Below are 19047 nucleotides of genomic sequence, written 5' to 3' on the forward strand. Positions count from 1 at the left end.
ATTATTATTATTATTATTATTATTATTGTCTTTTAAATATCTGTTTCAACGAAAATTGCTGGGAATTTATAAGAACCACACAAAAGATGGCAATGGAAGTCAAACCAAATGGAAGGCCAATAAGAAGTCAAACTACAACCGTTATTTGCCCACAACAATGACCGTCAATGTTGGTTTATAAGGAGAAAAAAGGAAAACAAGAAAACTGCTTAGAAGAAGCAGAAACAAAGACATGGAATAGGAGGAGAGATTCACAGGAGAGTGAAAACCAAAATCTCTCTCCTTTTCTATCTGTCATCGTCCTCTTCAATCCTTCTAGCTATCTCTTCCATATCTCCAAAATATCATCACTCCTGGAATTAGAGGTTTGATGGCAGATGCGAACCGAGTTCGTGCCCATTCGTCGCCAGATTTACTTCCTCCTTCGGTTGGTAATGTCGAAAGGCGAGAAGATTACATGCTAGAAGGTGAAGAAATCATACCTTCATAAGCGATGTCGCTGGATGCTTTCTTTGGGGCCTGATCTCCATTGATGTCGATGTTATTTGCCGTGTTACTATGTTCATTAGATTTTCATTCATTATCTGTAGGAAGAAGAAGGAAATTTCCAATTGAACATCTCTAGTTAGTCCATCTTTATTAGGAATCTGTCTAATGTTCCTAGTTACTTTTCTTTAGGTGTTGCCACAAATATAATGCTGCTGCTAAAATTAGTCCAAGATCACAATGAAGCGTGCGGCAAAAATGGCGATGACCGCAAGAAGCAAAGATTAGCTGGGATAATGACCATCCTCGACGATGTCAAGACTCGAGTCCAAAAGTCTCAATGTGGCGACAATAAGAGGGAAGCAGAGCTAAGGCGATGCTACACAGAACTTAGGCCTAGAAATGGAAAGAGGGACAAGAAGCCCGAGGAGATTGTTGTCGATGAGAAGGAAAAGCTAAGGAAAGCGCTAAACGCGAGTTTGGCAGCTCGAAAGAGCCTCGAGATGATGTGCTCTAGCCTAGGAAAAGAAAAGGAGATAATGGCGGCAGAGCTGACAAAAAAGGTACATGAGTTGAATGGAATGGAGGAGCATCTCAACGATCTCAAGGCACAAAATGAGCTGTTGTTGGCTAAAGTACAGGCTTGTGCCGTGGAGCACAAGGAGAAGAAGCACAGCGGAGAAGCTCACAAAGACACCGCGCTTCAGGAGCGTAACAAAGAACTCTCGCAACAGCTTCTAAAGTCGCTCGAGGGCTACCGGTCTTTAAAGAGGAAGTTTAAAGACTCGCAGGAGGATATTAGGGAATTGAGGACGACGATGGAACAGCTAGGCATGGAGATTGAGAGCGGACTTAATCTAGTGCACAGCTTCCGGCAACATGTTGCGGCGAGAAGCGAACTTACCACGGATATCTGCGGGGAGATATCTGAATTAGAGAATTTGCTCCAACGCTTTGAGATGAAGGTATCAGATCATAGACAGAAGGATATTAATGCTCCAAAACCAAAGGCCGAGATCAATACCAGCAAGCCTTTTCTTGTTGCCTGAGAAGAAAATGGACTCCTAGTAAAAATAACATACGGCAACTATGAACATCTTGTTCTTTCTTCGACAATTCCCGATCTCTAGTGGACCTCTTGGTGGGATTCGAATGGACCTCTTAGTAGGATTCGGACCCAGATGATTATATGCTAGCTTTGCTTGTATTCTTTTTATTTTGGTTTCCTTATGTGGGAACACCAATTTTGCTTGTTGAGAAACATTTCAAATGAGATCAAAAGATTAATAAAGTTCTATCCATGTCTGATAAAATCTATTTACTCACTAGACGAGAACCTGCGCTTCCTGTGGATCTTATGAAGAGCCAAATCATGCACCGCACGATATTGAAAACTCGATCGACATGATGATCACAGCCATGATCACTACATAGAATACATATCGATATATCATTCTAACTCTTTCACAGATGTCATCATCGATTGCAAAGTAGCAAGAGTTATGTGATTATTCATTTAATCACGTGGGTCACGACATGACAATATATTATGTTTATTTAATCTAATTACGCATTTAATCATAAGTTATCAGACGACAGTCAAATCTTCTCAAAGCATTTAATCATGAAAGTGGCCACTTGTATGCATTTAGAAATATTTACTTTTGAAATATGTTCGCCATTCAATATTAGCCCTCTAAAGATATATTTTTCCCTTGTATTATAATTTATGTTGTAAAAACATATAAGGTATGTTTTTATATTCATTTATTTATAAAGCATGTGATATAAATTTTTGATGATATATTTTTTTTGTTGATCTTTCAATATGATTTATTTGTCAAATATGTAAGATATCATAGTCGTTATCCCAACATTATTAAACTCTTTCTCATCACGATCGTCAATTCAACCTATAGATGAAGACGTGCTAAAGTTACCCTAAAAATTAAACTAGTGGGAGTTTCACCCATTTACATGATATAGATATTTTGAACCGAACGCAAAATTTGTGTTTGATGCATTATGTTCTGACCGTTGCTATTTCGGTTTTTTTCATAATTATTGGTTTAGAATCAATACAACATGGAAATCATCCACAAGATTTCAGTTCTCTTGTCAGTTTAGGGTGAAATCGTTGGAATAATATGTATAAAATCTTAAAGAGGATTATTTAAATTTTTCGACTCGAAAACAAAGTAATTGCAAGTTGGTTTTCAATAATACGATAAAAAGCTCCAAAACATTCTCTAATCATAAATTCCCTCTGTCATATTTATTTTTTCTACATTTGTAGACTTTTAAATCTAACTTTCATTGGCTACTCTACCAACTGCGTTATGGAAATTCAAAAATCCAAATCTTTTGAATCATATAATTAATGACATCTAAGTCATCGCGGAAAAGTTCATGATTATCTAAAATTTATTTTTTTCTGTTATATTTGCCATTAGCATGTGCAATGCACATGGCTTTTAAGAGATGAATGTGTTTTTTCATCTCATTGTTAAAGTAAACTCTCTTTTACACTTGACCTCTAAAAAACATGAAAAAAACAAAAACAATGAAGAAGAAAAAATTAAATAAAAATTAATATCAGAAAAAATAAATCAATAACAATATTAAAAAATAAAAAAAATCAAAATTGATGGATATAATAATAGAGCTACTAAGATATTTTAACAAAAAGAAACACGATTGAGTAAAAAGAAAAAGGCCTCAATAACAAAGAGCACAAATAGTAAAATTGAAGTCTCATTATGTATCGTAAAATGGTTAGTTAATGTTAAAAATTGATTGATCAAGAAAATTGTTTTAAAAATTATTGAAAAAATTCTCAATGATATTTTCAAAATGACCAAATAATCAAATGATAATAATGTGTATATTTGAATGTGTAGAACAGCTTCTATGTGCACAAGCCATAAATAGATAGTGTCGGCAAAAAGATGTTCAAAGCATGGAAAGGCTTTGGCCTTTGTAGAAGGTGAGCAAGCTATTGAATGGGAAGTGTGTCTACATTTAAAAAGACATTTGTAGATGGTGAACAAGTTGCAAAACGAAGGTTCTTTAAAGCTTGAATGCACCAATAGAAGGTGAACAAATCTTAGAACATAAGGATGTAGATTTGGTTGGAAGGACCCGCTTTTAGAAGGTGAACAATACAGAGAAGTTTCGTGAAATGTCTAGGAGGAGTGTTTTGCAAAAACAACCCATGCTAAAGTTGAACTAGATGGTTCTAGATACGACCTGGTACAGTTCTGGTGATCCTAGATATTTATCAATTTGAATTCGACTCCAATTGGAGTTTCCAAGCTGTCTTCAAGTGTTAGAATCAGCCAAAAGCAACTTGGAATATATCAAGTGTTTTCTAATTGCAAATCTTTGTAGATGGTGTGAATATTTGTAATTTGAAAAGAGAATAATATAGCATTGTGAGAGGTGCTTGAGTTTGTAGAAGCGACTCCCGAAACTCCTATGGAAGCAGTACTCTATACAAGTTGTAACATCATAAGGATTACACAATGGATTCTAACTATGTTAAGGCTGTTAGAACTGCGAGATGAAGTAGGCAAGGTGGAAGGCCGAACTATTATAAATCTCATTTGTATCTCTTCTATCTCTCTAACTCCTTTAATATCCGATTGATAGAAGGTTCTACTTTTGCATGAATGTTTTTCGCTTCAACATCACATTCTACACACTTGCCATCACGTCTGTCATGTTTAATTTTCCAAGAACAGCCAATTCAACCACTTTGGGTTATTGTGCTTGGCCCATTTCAAAAATTACATTAGATTTTGGTTAATCATTTTCTTTTATTCTTTGAGGCATCATATCCTTTGATAAGATTTTGAAATATTTTTGGCAACCAATCAATTTCACATAAATTAACCTGTTAAATATAAAAATTGAGCGACCAATTTTTGTCAGTTGACAATTTTGTTATCGATGCCTTTTTCCTTTAATCTAATTTATGTTTATCCTTTTTTCCGTAATTTTAGGGGAAATTGCACAAAACCTCTCTGAATTTTTAAGGTAGTACACATTTGTCTTCAAACTTTTGATTATAACACTATGTCTCTTGAACTTTTCTCTTTTTTTATGGTCGCTAGTCCTCCATCAGTTTTTAAAGCATGTGCAATGCAGAAGACTTTCAAGGGGTGATACATCTCAGTTTTTTTAAGGAAAACTCTCTTTTACCCTTAATTGGTGTAAGAACACGAAAAATAGAGAAAATGCAAAAAGAAAAAAACACTAAATTAACTAAGTACTAATGATAGAAAAATGAATATCAACAATAATATTAAACAAAATTTGATAAACATAGTCACTTTAGTAGAGGTAAAAAATATATTTTAAGAAAAAAGAACAAACACAAATTAAATAAAAATGAAAAAGACCTCAATAACAAGAACGTCAAATTACAGAAATTGGATACTCATTATCTACTTTTAAATGGTTATAGAAAATACTTTAAAATCACCATGAATTCCAGTTAATTTTTTCCTTTTATGAGTTGTGGACATCATTACTTTAATAATACTTCTCAATTATTTTTTACAATGATTAACTATTTGGATGTACATAATGATTAATTATTTTGTTTCATTTGACATCCTTATCATTGAGGCTCTTTTCTTTTTACTTAATTGTGTTCTTTTCGTTAAAATATATTATTAGTTATATTAAAATGTTCATCAATTTTCGACGGTATTTTCTAGTATTATTATTCCATTTATTTTTTTATATTAGCAGTTTAGTTAATTCAGTTTTCTCCATTATTGATATTTATCATGTTGTATAAAAATCAAGGGTAAAAGAGAGATTTCTATCATAAATAAGATTAAAATATATTTACCCTTTAAGTGATGTGCATTACACATGCTAACAAAAAATATAACGGAAAATTAACGACCATAAAAAAATTAAAGTTCGGGATGTAATGTATAACAGTTGAAAATTTAGGGGCAAACGTTTACTAAGTCCAAAATTCTAGAAAGTTATGTGTATTTACCTCCATATTCTGTATAACTTTTTCTTGGTCGAACTATATAACTTTATTAAAGTGGCTACATTTATCACATTTTGAAAAGAGTTATCTTTTGACATTATTATTAATATTCATTTTTCTAATATTAGTACAATTGTTAATTTATATTTTTCCCATTTTGTATTATATTAATTATTTTACGGTTAATCAGAGGTGAAAGAGAGATTTCCTTAAAAAATGAGATAAAAATATACTTTTACTCCTTAAAAGTTACGTGCATTGCACATGTTAACCGAAAAAGATAATGGAGGACTAACTGCTATAACAAAATAATATTTTTAGGGATTATTATGTATAAGTAAAAAAGATCAAAGCTCAGGAGTTTGTTTAATTTCTCCTTATATATAATTTGTTGGGAAAATGATGTAAATGGTCTCCAAACTTTAGCTCAATATACAATGTCATCCTTAAACTAATTTTAATGTGGTTCATGAACTTTAACTCAATGTGCGAAGCGTTCCTAAAATTTTAATATGTTCAATGTGATATCTAAACTTTTGATACGTGTTAAATTTAGTCTCTGTACTATATAAAAATATTCAATGTGATCCCTAAATTTAAATTAATGAAAGGACAACATTGAACATTTTCATATAATTAAGGAATTAGATTGAATATGTACCAAAAGTTCAGGGACCATATTGAATAAATTAAGAGTTCAGGAAAGATATTGCATGTTGAACTAAAATTTAAGAATCACGTTAAATAAATTAAAAATTCGGAGATTATATTCGGGGATAACTTGTGTGATGATGCCTAGTTTGTTCAAGCAAAAGAAAGGATCGGCCGTGTTCAATTTCTTCCGGCTTTCTCCCTCCCCTCGCTCGCTCGCTCGCACAGAGCAAAACCCTGACTCGCTCACGCCCGGTCCCCTCGTCCGGCCAGCAAGCGCACACGGTATGGTGAAGACGAAGGAGGAAATGAAGAAGAGGAACGCCGGGACGACGCCGGAGCAGCCTCCGCCGGGGCCCGACTGGGTGGACCTCCCGCGGGAGGTCACGGCCGCGATCATCTCGAGGCTCGGGGCGGCCGAGACCCTGGAGACCGCGCAGCACGTGTGCGCCTCGTGGCGCTCCATCTGCAGGGACCCCTTGATGTGGCGAGCCATCGACATCAGCGTCCCGTGGTACCTCCCCGCCATGGGCTGCGGCCTCGACGTCGCGTGCCGCCGCGCCGTCGACCTCAGCCGCGGCGGCTGCGTCGACATCAGCATCGAGTACTTCGGCACCGACGAGCTCCTCAAGTACATCACCGACCGGTGAGGGCTCTTTTTTTCGGATGGTCAGATGGAATAATTTGTCGTTCTTGCATCTGTTGTGGTTGGAGAAATGTTGGTTGTGTTGACCGTCCCGCGTTGAGTTTTTTAACGCATGGCGTTGAGTTAGAAGATTAGGCGCACGCCATGTGCTCGATGCATTGCGTTGCGGGCAAATTAGCTCATGTTTGGCCACTTATCTGGGCTGACGTCTTACCCAGATAACAGGGTCCGTTGGCCTATTTCGTTGTCTGGGTTGTTCCACTGTCCTAAATAAAACTTCCTAGTTGTGACATTTTAGCCCCCACAAGGTTGGCTTGGTAAGAGGTCGAGTTCTTGGTGCAGATGATTCGAATGGCGGTGGTTTCCTCTCAAGGTAACTTGGAGCCGCACCTGCCATTCAGAAAGGTCTATTCACGTATATATTATATAGAAGAAGAATCTGAAAAGGAGCAGTTGCGTTAGATCGCATGGAGAGGTAAGATACACCATGAGGTATAGGACTGCCCTGAGATGCTAGGAGAGAGAGTGAGAAACTAATGGCTTGACTTCATTTCCTTAACCCGACTCAGCAGCTGTCAATTCCTTGATTATTAGCTCATAGAAATCCTGTCAATGAAAGGAAACCCAATGTTATGAATGAAGGAATGACTGTTTATTAGTCCTTTAGGGGATTGATCAGATTGGTTATCCATATTGACTAAAGAGTAAAGTTTCTCTTCAAGAAAGCTTTTGAAAGATGACCTTTCAGATTGTGTTTTATTGCTGAGTTATTCCTGTTTGCCTCTTCAATCTATTCTTGGGAATCAGACTCCTTTCGGGGTAACTGTTTTCCATTATATCTTTCATATTTTGAGTCTTGACTCAGTCCTATTTATATTTGTTTTCAAGGAACTTCCGTAGATAATTTATTGGAGTTCATGTCATATTCATTCTTCCTAATACATATTGCAGTCACACATATAAAAAGCTGTAGTGAGGGGCCATTAGTGGAGCAGTCATTGCATCTGTCAATTGGGAAGATTTCTAACCAGTTTACATTGAGATAACCAGTACAAGCTAAAAGGAATCTTGCTGGATCAAGGCTGCATAAGCACTGTTTTGAACATGACTCGGAAGGGTTGAACAGAAGCTGCTCTTTCAATAGAGTATTCTCGTGATTGAGGATTCTTGATGATGTTATGTCATGCTGTCATATTTCTGTTCTGTGTGTTTTTGAGATACTTTGTAACCTCCTCGCCTGCTTTTTTCCTGCTACAGTCACTTTTGGTGCTGATTGAATATATGCTTCTAAGCCTGTGTACTGCAGTAGATCGTTCAGCTCTTTGACTGCATCTGTCTCTATATATTAGTCATTGACATTAATTTGGGTAGTCTGCTGGCATGCCTCTCTTTATTGCTATGATTATTCTCATGTATGTCACGATTCATGACAGGTGCAATCATATTAGACGCCTACGACTTGTACTTTGCTGGGGCATTTCAAATGAAGGTTTATCTGAAGCAGTCAAAAGGCTTCCTTTGCTGGAGGATCTTGAAATATGGCTCCCATATGACCATATCTCGGAGGATGCCCTGGAGTCTGTTGGACAATGTTGTCCTCTTCTGAAATCACTCATTTTCAATAACCAGGTATACTTCAAATGAATTGCGCCCCCTCCAGCTCTTCGGAAACAAGATGACTAATGTTGGCCTGAAGGCAATACTGGATGGTTGTCCGCATCTGAAGCCTCTTTGACTTGGGCCAATGCTTCAATGTTGATCTGGAGGGTAGCCTGGGTAAAGATGCACTGAACGGGTCAAAGTTTTAAGGCTACTACCTGTTCATCCTATGGAGGAGATTATTCATCTGACTATGATGGCTTCTGCCACCACTACCTATAAGTACAGAGTTTTAAGGCTCGTATTTGCAGGCTGTTCTAGGGGAGCGGCTCTAAGTTTGCCGTTACTTTCCTAGCAATCTACATCGACATTTTTTTTTTTGGTAAGGTATCTACATCGACATTTCGACGCCCTTGTTTTGAAGAAAAACTTCCGTAGATCTGCTGTCCTCAGGAAATGCTTATTTTTGTTCTTCTTTCTCTACCTATGCCTTTCGTTGCATATAGTTCTACTATAGGCTTCTTGGTAAGGAGTGGAGTGGGCAAATAGGGACTTCTCTGCATTTCATTTCAGGTTACTTTGTGCAGATCTCGACCTTTTAGGTTTTACAGGAACTTTTCAACATTTTTTAACTCACCTCTGGAGCTAAATTTCAGCATTTGCCACTTTCCCGCACATGATGGACGGGCTCTCGTAAAAGAGAAATATATGTGTGCGCGCTCGCACATTCTTAAACAAGTTAGCTATTATGTTGCATCTTGCATGAGACTCAAAAATTTTTTTTTTTTTGGTACAAAGGATCGGGTGGTGTTGGGACTAGTTTTAGCGCATTTCGACCGGTTTGCCTCCTGGACAATCATAAGGGCGTAGACCCCAACATTGGGTTGGTTTGGTGCATTTGGGATTTCACTCATTAAGCACTCCCAAGAAAGCTTGAACTCGAGACCACAAGTAAAGGAGCAAACTCCATTATCATATATGCCAATACCTTTTTAGTGGCATCGGACTTCTTTATACTCGGTGGATGGTGCCAAAGTTCCCGATAGTCAGAAGAGTTTCCAATCTATATTCTATGGTCATTATCTGCCCTCAACAGGATCTTCAGAATTTTCAAATTGTTTGAGCTTTATACAGTTGATCGTGTACTGCTTTGTTTGGAAAGATGGGAGTGTGAAATGTGAGAAATTTTTGTTAAAAATGTTTGCTTCAACCTCGTCTCATTTTTCCCCCTTCCCAATCTTTCCAAATAAAGCTAGTTTCATAAAAATGAAAATTCACTGAACGGTTATTATTAATATTAAAATTATTTCATTATTTCTCAAATTGAAAGTATCTATTTTGTGAATTTATATCCTCAATGCAAGATTCAACATCTATGGAATAGATAATTAGCTTCTCTTTTTTCCATCAAAACCAAATGAAAAAGTGCTTTAAGTGTTAGAAATAATTTTTTAAGGAAGGATCTTTTGCAAAATATGATGTGTAATTATTGCAGTTTTACATATCTTTCCATGTATGCAAATATTTTCATAATAACTAATTCACATGATAATTATCTAGCCTAAATGACCAGTTAAATACATTAGCTAAGAGGTAATTGGTCAAAATTTTCTGAATATGACAATTTAAGCATAAATCTGATTATTACGAATCAGGTTAAATTTTAAGAAATATTAGTTTAAAAGTTCTTCATTTTTCCCTCATTATGATTTTCTACCAATCGATATAATAAAATCACAAGACATTTATCAACAAATTCGCATATTTATTCAGTGTCGTAAAAAATGATGTGCATCTTTCCAGAAAAAAAAAAAAGGTCTGTTTGGAATTACTAGCTTGCTGCTTTCCACTTATGGTGCATTTGTTTCGCGGAAAATTAATAATTTGGAAAAATATTTTCCTAAAAATGATCTCTTGTATCACTTACAAAAATAAATTAACTGAAAATATTTTCATTGTTCCTGAAAATGTTTTCATTGTTTATGAAAATGTTTAGATATAAATTGTTGTTGATAATAAAAAAAATTCATCGACTAATCATTTCAAGCGATAAAAACAATTATTTTTTGGAAAATATTTTTTTAAGTCATTTAATTTTCATGAAACAGACGGAGCTAACTTAATTAATATTTTGGTTTACCATCAAAATTTAAAACATCATTTGATAATTAAAACATTATGAAAAAACATAAAGAAATCTCCTTGTCAACATTTATATGATATCAAAGTTCCAAATATTTTGAGTTAAAAAAGAGTCAAAATGTGAGTACTGCAAATGAAAAGTAAAAGTCAATCAATACACGCCTCCTCTAGTAAATTTGCAACTCGCACATTTTGACTTTTTTTTTATACCTCGACTTATCTAATCGTTCAAAACCGATTCAAACACAGACGTATTGATCTTTAGAGTCATATAATTTTTTTCATAATATATGAGGCTTAGTATTTTTCATTTTCAGATTTTGAAGGAAAAGGCCTAGTAGTTTTTTTTTTTTTTTGCATCTTCCGAAATCCTAAATACCTATATTCCTATTTTCATATAAAAACGAAAGTAAAATATAAATATTTTCTTATTATCGTATTACAGCGCCATCTATTTCCCATCACACACACACACACACACACACACACACACACACACACACACACACATATATATATATATATATATATATATATATATATTTTCCTCACTAGAGAATTTTTATAGGGAAAATGCCTCTCAAACCTCCCAATAAACCCATCAGGAGAGATAAAGGCAAAGAAATTGCCGAAACATCCTCGGAGAAAAAACCTTCTGGCCTAACCAACATCAGGAGTTGGCTTCAAGCAACTCAACCATCATTAAATATTACCACCATTTCTAATCAGGTCAAACAAGAATCAGATACTCCTTTTGATATTACCAAAATATCTCACGAGGAAGCCTTAGAACTTCTTCAACAAGCCTTCAATAACCAGCCTCAACCTTCAATAGCAATGGTAAGTCCTGATCCTTCTCCCATAGCTACTCAAAAAGCAATGGGCAAAAGAATTTCTAGTGAGGTGGTTATTCAGCCAACTAAGGCAACCCCTCCAAAAACCAAATTCTTGGGAAAAAACCGCCAAAAACCCCAAACTTTGCCCTCTGTGACACATTTACCCCAAACTTTTTTTTGTGACACCAAAAACCCCAAACTTTGCTATTTGTGACACATTTACCCCATTATACTGTAGCCTAGGGTGTTTTAGTCTTTTTCCCTTTTTCTATTTTTTTCTTTTCTTTTTCTTTTTCCAAGCAAGTACGCCGCCTCGCCGCGAGGTCTCCTGGGCGACCTCGCCGTGCATGCGCAGCGCCCTCGCCGCCGCCTGTGCGAGGGCGGCCACTCGCCGCCGGCGTTGGGCGAGGGCGGCCCTGGCGCTCGCCGGCGCCGGGCGAGGGACCTCGCCCCGCCCGAGCGAGGTGAAGGTCGCCTCGCCCGGGCGGGCGAGGCTGCCGCCGGCGTGCCGGGCGAGGGCTTCCCTCGCCTCGCCCAAAGCGAGGGCGGCTCCTCGAGATCCGGCGAGGGCGACTGCTCGACTCGGCGAGGGCCGCCCGCTCGGGACGCCGGCGATGGCCCCCTCGCCGGATCCGGCGTGGGCGAGGGTCGCCCTCGCCCGGGCGAGCGAGGGCACTCGCCGACGCCCCGCCCTCGCCGGCGTCGGCGAGGGCCGCCCTCGCTCGCCCGGGCGAGGGCGACCCTCGCCGGCGAGGGCGGCCTCGCAGATCCGGCGAGGGCGACCCTCGGCCGGCCGAGCGAGGTGGTCGCCCTCGCCGGATCACGGCGAGGGCCGCCTCGGGCGGGGCGAGGAAGCCCTCGCTTCGGGCGGGCGAGGGAAGCCTCGCCCACCGGGCGAGCAGCCTCGCCCGCCTGGTGCGAGGGCAGCCTTCACCTCGCCGGGCGGGGCGAGGTCCTCGCCCGGCAGCGGCGAGGCGAGGTCGCCTCGCCCAACGCCGTGCGAGGGCGACCACCGCTCTGTGGCGGCGAGGTCGCCGGAGACCTCGCCGCGAGGCCAGCCTTGCGGGAAAACACAAAAAAAAAAACGAGGAAAAAAAAAAATAGAAAAAGGGAAAAAGACTAAAATACCCTAGGCTACAGTATATTGGGGTAAATGTGTCACAAATAGCAAAGTTTGGGGTTTTTGGTGTCACAAAAAAAAGTTTGGGGTAAATGTGTCACAAAAAAAAGTTTGGGTTTTTGGTGTCACAAATAGCAAAGTCCTGATCCTTCTCCCATAGCTACTCAAAAAGCAATGGGCAAAAGAATTTCTAGTGAGGTGGTTATTCAGCCAACTAAGGCAACCCCTCCAAAAACCAAATTCTTTCATAAAACAATATTCCAAAATGTTTGCAATGTAGAAAATAGATTTTATAATGAAGATCCATACCTCTCTGCAAAAAATATGTTTTCTAAAAAATTTACCTACACTCCCCATGATATTTATAAAATAATGGAGTTTTATGAAAAAATCCTAACATAAACAAAATCTGTTACTTTTCGACACTTTTCTGATAAAGGCCAGACCAATTACTCCACAGCCAGAATCCATAGGGTCATTCACCCTTCCCAATGAAAGCCTGTCCCTTTAGCCTTGAAAAAATTTGATATCAAGATGGCTGAATCTTTACCATACAGATCATCTTTTTCATATTTTGACTATCAACAAGCTTGGTGGAATACCTTCTGGAGAAAAAATGCCAACAATTCTCATGCATGGCTATTCTTCTTCAAAGAATTTGATATTAAACAAGTTCCATACTGGTTCATTAGATGGTGGGAACATCTTGGTCCCATTGATGAAATCCTTCACCCAAAAATCCGACGCAATTATGAACTTTTCCTCAGCCAATTTACTCCCCTTCCTTATGAGAAAAATTTCCCTAAATTGATGCTCTTTTTCTATCACTTTGGAATATCATGGGTACTATGCTGGCATTTTGATTACCACAAATCCATTGACACAGGCATCCCCATTTTAATAAGACGATTCAAAGTTAAATGGTGGGATGGTTTCAAGTTCTTCGATAGAATTACTGAACAAGTCGTTACTCAATGGCTTATTTCTAGAGGATCCGTTTCTTTAAAATCTGATGATATCACTCCATTTCTACATGATAAAGGATTTGTTTTGTCAAAACTAGCATCTGCCAAATCTCATCAGCAGTTAGCAGGAATGCTAAAACAAGCCCTTTCTCAAATTGAAGATTCGAGTTCCTCTCACTCTCATCATAGTGGAAATTCCAACGAAAATGATTGTTATGGAATCCCTGGTACACCACGCATTCCTTGGGGAGATCATGACGAACAAGAAGAAGAAGATTCCCCTGAAGATTTGTCTAGATTCTGACATTGTAAAAGACAGAGGACACTGAAAGAAGACTGTCCTTTTGTTTTCTTTTTGAGAATTTTCATAATTATGTCTATTCACTGTAATACTGTTCACTTTCTACTATTTGTTACAGTACCACTTGTGAACCCTTTTCATACAGTAACCAACTTATCTATATATTCAAACCCCATCCTTCAGTGGAGGGCACACAATTATTCACTCAGAATTCGATATCCCTCAAAAACCGTCTCGAGTTTCTTCAAACTTCTTCAGCCCTTCTTTGAAGGAATAAGAGATCATTCGTCTCAAGAACTTTCCATACCTCTTGAATATCCAGTAAGTTTCATAGAATCCATGTATCACCTGATATTCCAAATCTTAAATCTTACTTATGAATTGAAGATACAACGGGTTTTTACTTTTGCACTTGTACTTTTTAATCCGCATTTGTAATATTTCCATATTGTTTATATATCAGCAATCTTTACTTAATTGCAATTTAATTTAAAGCAATTTAGTTTACATACCCCACAATCAATAGGTTGAAATCGCCTGTGGATGGTATGTATTTTACCGTTTTACCCTTACCACCTACATGGTTGATTTAGTAGTCTTACTTCTGATTCTATATGTTGCCTATGGTCTTTATATAAGCTACAATGCTCTTCTTTTTATTTAGCCTGATTTTTATTTATAAATCATTTCTTTATTTAGTAAGATTTTTATTAATTCTATACTTCTTTCTAATTTATTTATAATCCCCAGATCCTCGGCCACTGATGGTAATATATATATATATATATATATATATATATATATATATGTATATATATTAAGAACGATTTGTTGAATAGACTTCATGACGCGAAGATATTTTCAAAATTCGATATGAAATCAGACTTCTGGCAGATCCAAATGAGCGAAAAGGATAAGTACAAAACATCTTTTACTGTTCCTTTTGGCCAATATGAATGGAATTTTATGCCTTTTGGATTAAAAAATGCCCCTTCTGAATTCCAAAGGATAATGAATGACATTTTTAACTCCTGTTCTGATTACATTATAGTTTACATAGATGATGTTTTGATATTTTCCACATCCATAGAAAAACATTTTAAACATATCGATCATTTTATCAATATTACGAAAAAGAATGGTTTAGTAGTTTCACCTACTAAAATATCCCTTTTTAAAACAAGAATACGTTTCCTAGGACATTACATTCATCTAGGACCCATTATACCCATTGAAAGATCGATAGTATTTTCTGAAAAATTTCCCGATGAAATCATAGATAAAAATCAATTGCAAAGATTTCTTGGCAGTTTAAATTACATTATTGATTTCTTTCCTCGCATTAATATAATTTGCAAACCACTCCATCAGAGACTTAAAAAAGATCCTCCACCTTGGACTCAAGTTCATACTGATATTGTCAAACAAATCAAACATACTGTCAAGGAAATTCCTTGCTTACATCTTGCTGATCCTCTTGCATATAAAATTGTTGAAACTGATGTTTCTGATATTGGTTATGGAGGAATTCTTAAACAATCAAAAGACAATAAAGAACAGATTGTTCAATTTGTCTCCTAACATTGGAATGATTGCCAAAAGAATTACTCTACTATTAAAAAAGAATTTTTTGCTATTGTCCTTTCAATTTCTAAATTTCAAGGAGATCTTTTAAATCAAAAGTTTTTGCTAAGAATTGATTGCAAATCTGCAAAAGCTGTTTTGCATAAAGATGTTCAAAATATTGCTTCTAAACAAATCTGTGACATTCCGAATTTCGACCTATTTTTGGGATTTATAAAACGGGTATTTCGTCAGTGCACTTATAATAAAATCTAGCCTAGAACTGATCACTCTTGGGTTATTTCTTTTTAAATTAGAGATTTCGCTAGAATCGCACTCGATCGAATTTGATCGTTATTTAGAGCCCGAACTTTGGTGTCGAATTTCTCGGAGTTTCGTGACGAATTTAATTGGACGGTGTCAATATTATTGTGGCCAATGTCAATATTGCCCGAGATAAGTGAAAAGTGAAATTTGAACCGGGTGCGGTTTGGACTAGTAGACCTCCCTCGTAGTGTGTTTTATTTGAATATCTTCTGGCCCTTTGTCCTATTAATTAATTAGGATTTTCGTGAACCGTTAGATCTATTTTGGGTTTGAATCGTGACCGTTGGATCGCGATCGAGTATGTTGACTTTCTCTCTCTCTCTCTCTCTCTCTCTCTCTCTCTCTCTCTCTCTCTTCTTCTTCTTCTTCTTCTTCCTTCGTCCCCGTACAGCTGCTCCTGCTCCCCTCTGCTGACCGTCGCTCGTCGATGCCCGACCGTTGCCGGCCATCCGCCTTGCGCCGTCGCTCGCCCAGCCGTCACGCCGCCGCCGGCCGCGCCATCGCCGCTGCGACCCCCTCTCTTTTCCCTTCCTGTTTTCTTCGCCCGACTCCTCCCCACGTTTCGCTTTCGCCCGCGACTCGCCCCACGCCGCCGTTCCGGCCGCCATCGCCCCAACCGGCTTGCCGCCACCATCCTAGCTCCCCTGCCGCCTGTCGCCTGCTTGCTCCGGCGACGATGCGTCGCCTTCCCTATTACGCTCGAGCCTCCGCCTCCCCATTTCTGCTGACCGTCAGCTCGCCCAGCTCGCCGTCATCATCGCTGTCAGCCGCTCGTCCCAGACCGGAGCTGTCGCTGTCGCCCCTTTTCTTCCTTTTCTTCCCCTGTTCGGGTGGCCTTTGGTCGCGTCGAAGCCGAGGCCGACCAGATCCGCCGCTCGCCGCCTGTCCAGCCTCCAATGCCGCTACTGCCTTGCTATCCGCCCCAGCAGCTCGCCATTGCGCCGTCGTGCCCCCTCGCCATCGCTTCCGCGGAGCACCTCATTTCTTGCCGTTTCGCCTCTCGCTCGTCCTCTTTGGCTCACCCATCGCCCCCATTCCGTCGCCGTCATTGCCCGGCCGCCGCCATCGCTTTGCCCGGCCGTCACGGAGCTACTGCTGTTCGGTGAGGTCCCCGCCACGCTGCCGCTGCTTCTCACCACCTTGAACCCAGCTGCTCGCCCTTGCTTCTTGTCGAATCGCCGTCGCCCATTTGTCCCGCGATCCTCCCGTGGTCCAAATCGCCCGTTTCTTGCTCAAGTCGAGGTAAGCGACTTTCTAATCCTGACTTAGGATGATGGGTAATGCTAGACTTGTTTAGAGGTTCGTGTGTGGGCTGAATATAGTGGATATAGTGGCTGTCATGGGCTATTCGGCATGGTTTTGGTGGCCGTTCAGCGCGATTGGGTGGCTAAGTTATGGGCTGGTTCGGGGCGAGTGGATGGGCCGGAGTATGGGCTGAATCGCGATGGTTTATGGCTGATTTTTGTGGTTGGATTGGAGGTCGTTAGTGCTGGAATTTATGCCGAGATAGTCGGTCGTTCGTGCGTGATTTAATGGTCGTTTGACGATAGTTCGTGTTGATGATTCGTGATGGGGATAACGCTCTTATTGTGAGTTGTGGCTTAGTGTGATTGTATGAGGGGCCATTGAGGCTAGAATATCAATTTAGTGTGTGATTGTTCCGTGTGGTCCAAATGCTTGAATTGTGTTCATATGTGGTGAATTAATGGTTGGTTGTGATCGCTCTAATGTGATCGTAGGTGTTTGTTGAAATGCAACGTGAATTGGTAGAACCGTGGCCTTTTGGCTTGAGTATGGCGAATTGTGTTGTGGTCGTTTGGAATGGTTGTGTGATATTTGATTCCGTGAAAGACGTGAAATTAATTGAATTAAGTGGCGTGTGTGTTTTCTTGAAAAGCCCGGATTGATCGGAAGGCTACCAACCTGAGGCGTGGTTACGCGGGTGTGGCGAGAAAGGCAAAAAAAGACCTGAGGTGTGTTTACGTGGGTCATTGGAGGATGCTGAGCCTGAGGCGTGTTTACGCGGGCTGTGAAAGGAAAGTTGGACCTGAGGCGTGTTTACGCGAGTCAGTGGAAAGAAAGTTGGGCTTGAGGCGTGTTTACGCGGGCAGTGAAAATGAGCCTGAGGTGTGTTTACGCGGGCTGTGAGAATGGGCCTGAGGCGTATTGACGCGGGCTGTGGGAAAGGACCTGAGGCGTGTTTATGCGGGTCGTGGATAGTTGGATGGACGTGCATGTGGAATGTGCTTGATTGAATTGGGTGAACGCACGTGTGTATGACGCTCGAATGATTGTGATATGTGCTTGGGGCTATTTTTGCGTTATAGTGTTTGACCAATATGCAGAGTTGGCGTGTGATTGGAGGCGAGGTAAATATGTCTATATGTATTCCAATTTGTCGTTGGTTAGATTACATGTTGAGACTTGTCTGGGTACGCATTGGCCTATGTGGGGTTTAGCGGTCTGCTTATTGAGATTTATCTCATCCCCGTTGTTAAATATTTTTAGGTTTGGAGTGACGGATAGTCGTCACGTGCGGTTCAAAGACCGGGAGTGACCTTGGGCATTTGATGCTTCGCTTCATCTTTGGATGCCCCTCTTTTGTATAGTGAAGTAGGCTACCCAACCACTGTGATGTTGTGTGTTTGTGATTACTGTAATGCTATCCCTTGTCATTATCTATCGTCAGGGTTGCTTGAATTTCGCTTCCGCTTGCGTACTCCTTTGCGTATTTCGTATGGGTCGGCGACGCATCCTGGGACGTCGCGTTCAATACGGCCATCGAAGGGGTGTCGCGAGCCCGTTGGGGTTCGGGGCGTGACAAAATCTTTGCTAGGTGGCAAGCAATTTTATCTGTTTTTTATTTTGATATAGAATTTATAAATAGTTCTTCAAATTCTCTCCCAGATTTTCTCACAAGAGAATTTTTACAAGGAAAATGGCTCTCAAACCTCCTAACAAACTCACCAGGAGAGATAAAGGCAAAGAAACTGCCAAAACATCCTTAGAGAAAAAAACCCTTGGCTTAACCAACATTAGAAGTTAGCTTCAAGCAACCATTTCTAACTAGGTTAAACAAGAACTAGGTACTCCTTTTGATATTACAAAATTGTCTCATGAAGAAGCCCTACAACTTCTTCGACAGGCCTTCAATAATTAGCCTCAGCCTTCCATGGCAATGGTAAATCCTTATCCTTCTCCCATAGCTACTCAAAAGGAATGGGAAAAAGAATTTCTAGTAAGGTGGTTATTCAGTCAACACAGGCAACCCCTCCAAAAACCAAATTCTTTCGTAAAACAATATTTCAAAATGTTCGTAATGTAGAAAATGGATTCTATAATGAAGATCCGTATCTCTTTGCAAAAAATATGTTTTCTGAAAAATTTAACTATACTC

General features: G+C 39.4%; 1 protein-coding gene and 1 pseudogene across 1 annotated transcript; both read left to right on the forward strand.

Moving 5' to 3' along the window:
- The first annotated feature begins 218 nt into the window (after window positions 1-218).
- On the forward strand, window positions 219-1543 carry LOC130136004 (uncharacterized). Its single transcript, XM_056305961.1, has 2 exons — window positions 219-467; window positions 679-1543. The coding sequence occupies exons 1-2, from the start codon at window positions 371-373 to the stop codon at window positions 1533-1535; spliced, it is 954 nt and encodes a 317-aa protein (XP_056161936.1). The 5' UTR covers window positions 219-370; the 3' UTR covers window positions 1536-1543.
- Window positions 1544-6313: 4770 nt separating this feature from the next.
- Window positions 6314-8764, forward strand: LOC115684175 (putative F-box/LRR-repeat protein 23; annotated as a pseudogene).
- The last annotated feature ends 10283 nt before the right edge of the window (window positions 8765-19047 follow it).

Source organism: Syzygium oleosum, unplaced genomic scaffold, assembly GCF_021117445.2.
Source record: "Syzygium oleosum isolate NSW1041296 unplaced genomic scaffold, Sole_v2.1 Sole_v2.40, whole genome shotgun sequence".
NCBI lineage: Eukaryota > Viridiplantae > Streptophyta > Magnoliopsida > Myrtales > Myrtaceae > Syzygium > Syzygium oleosum.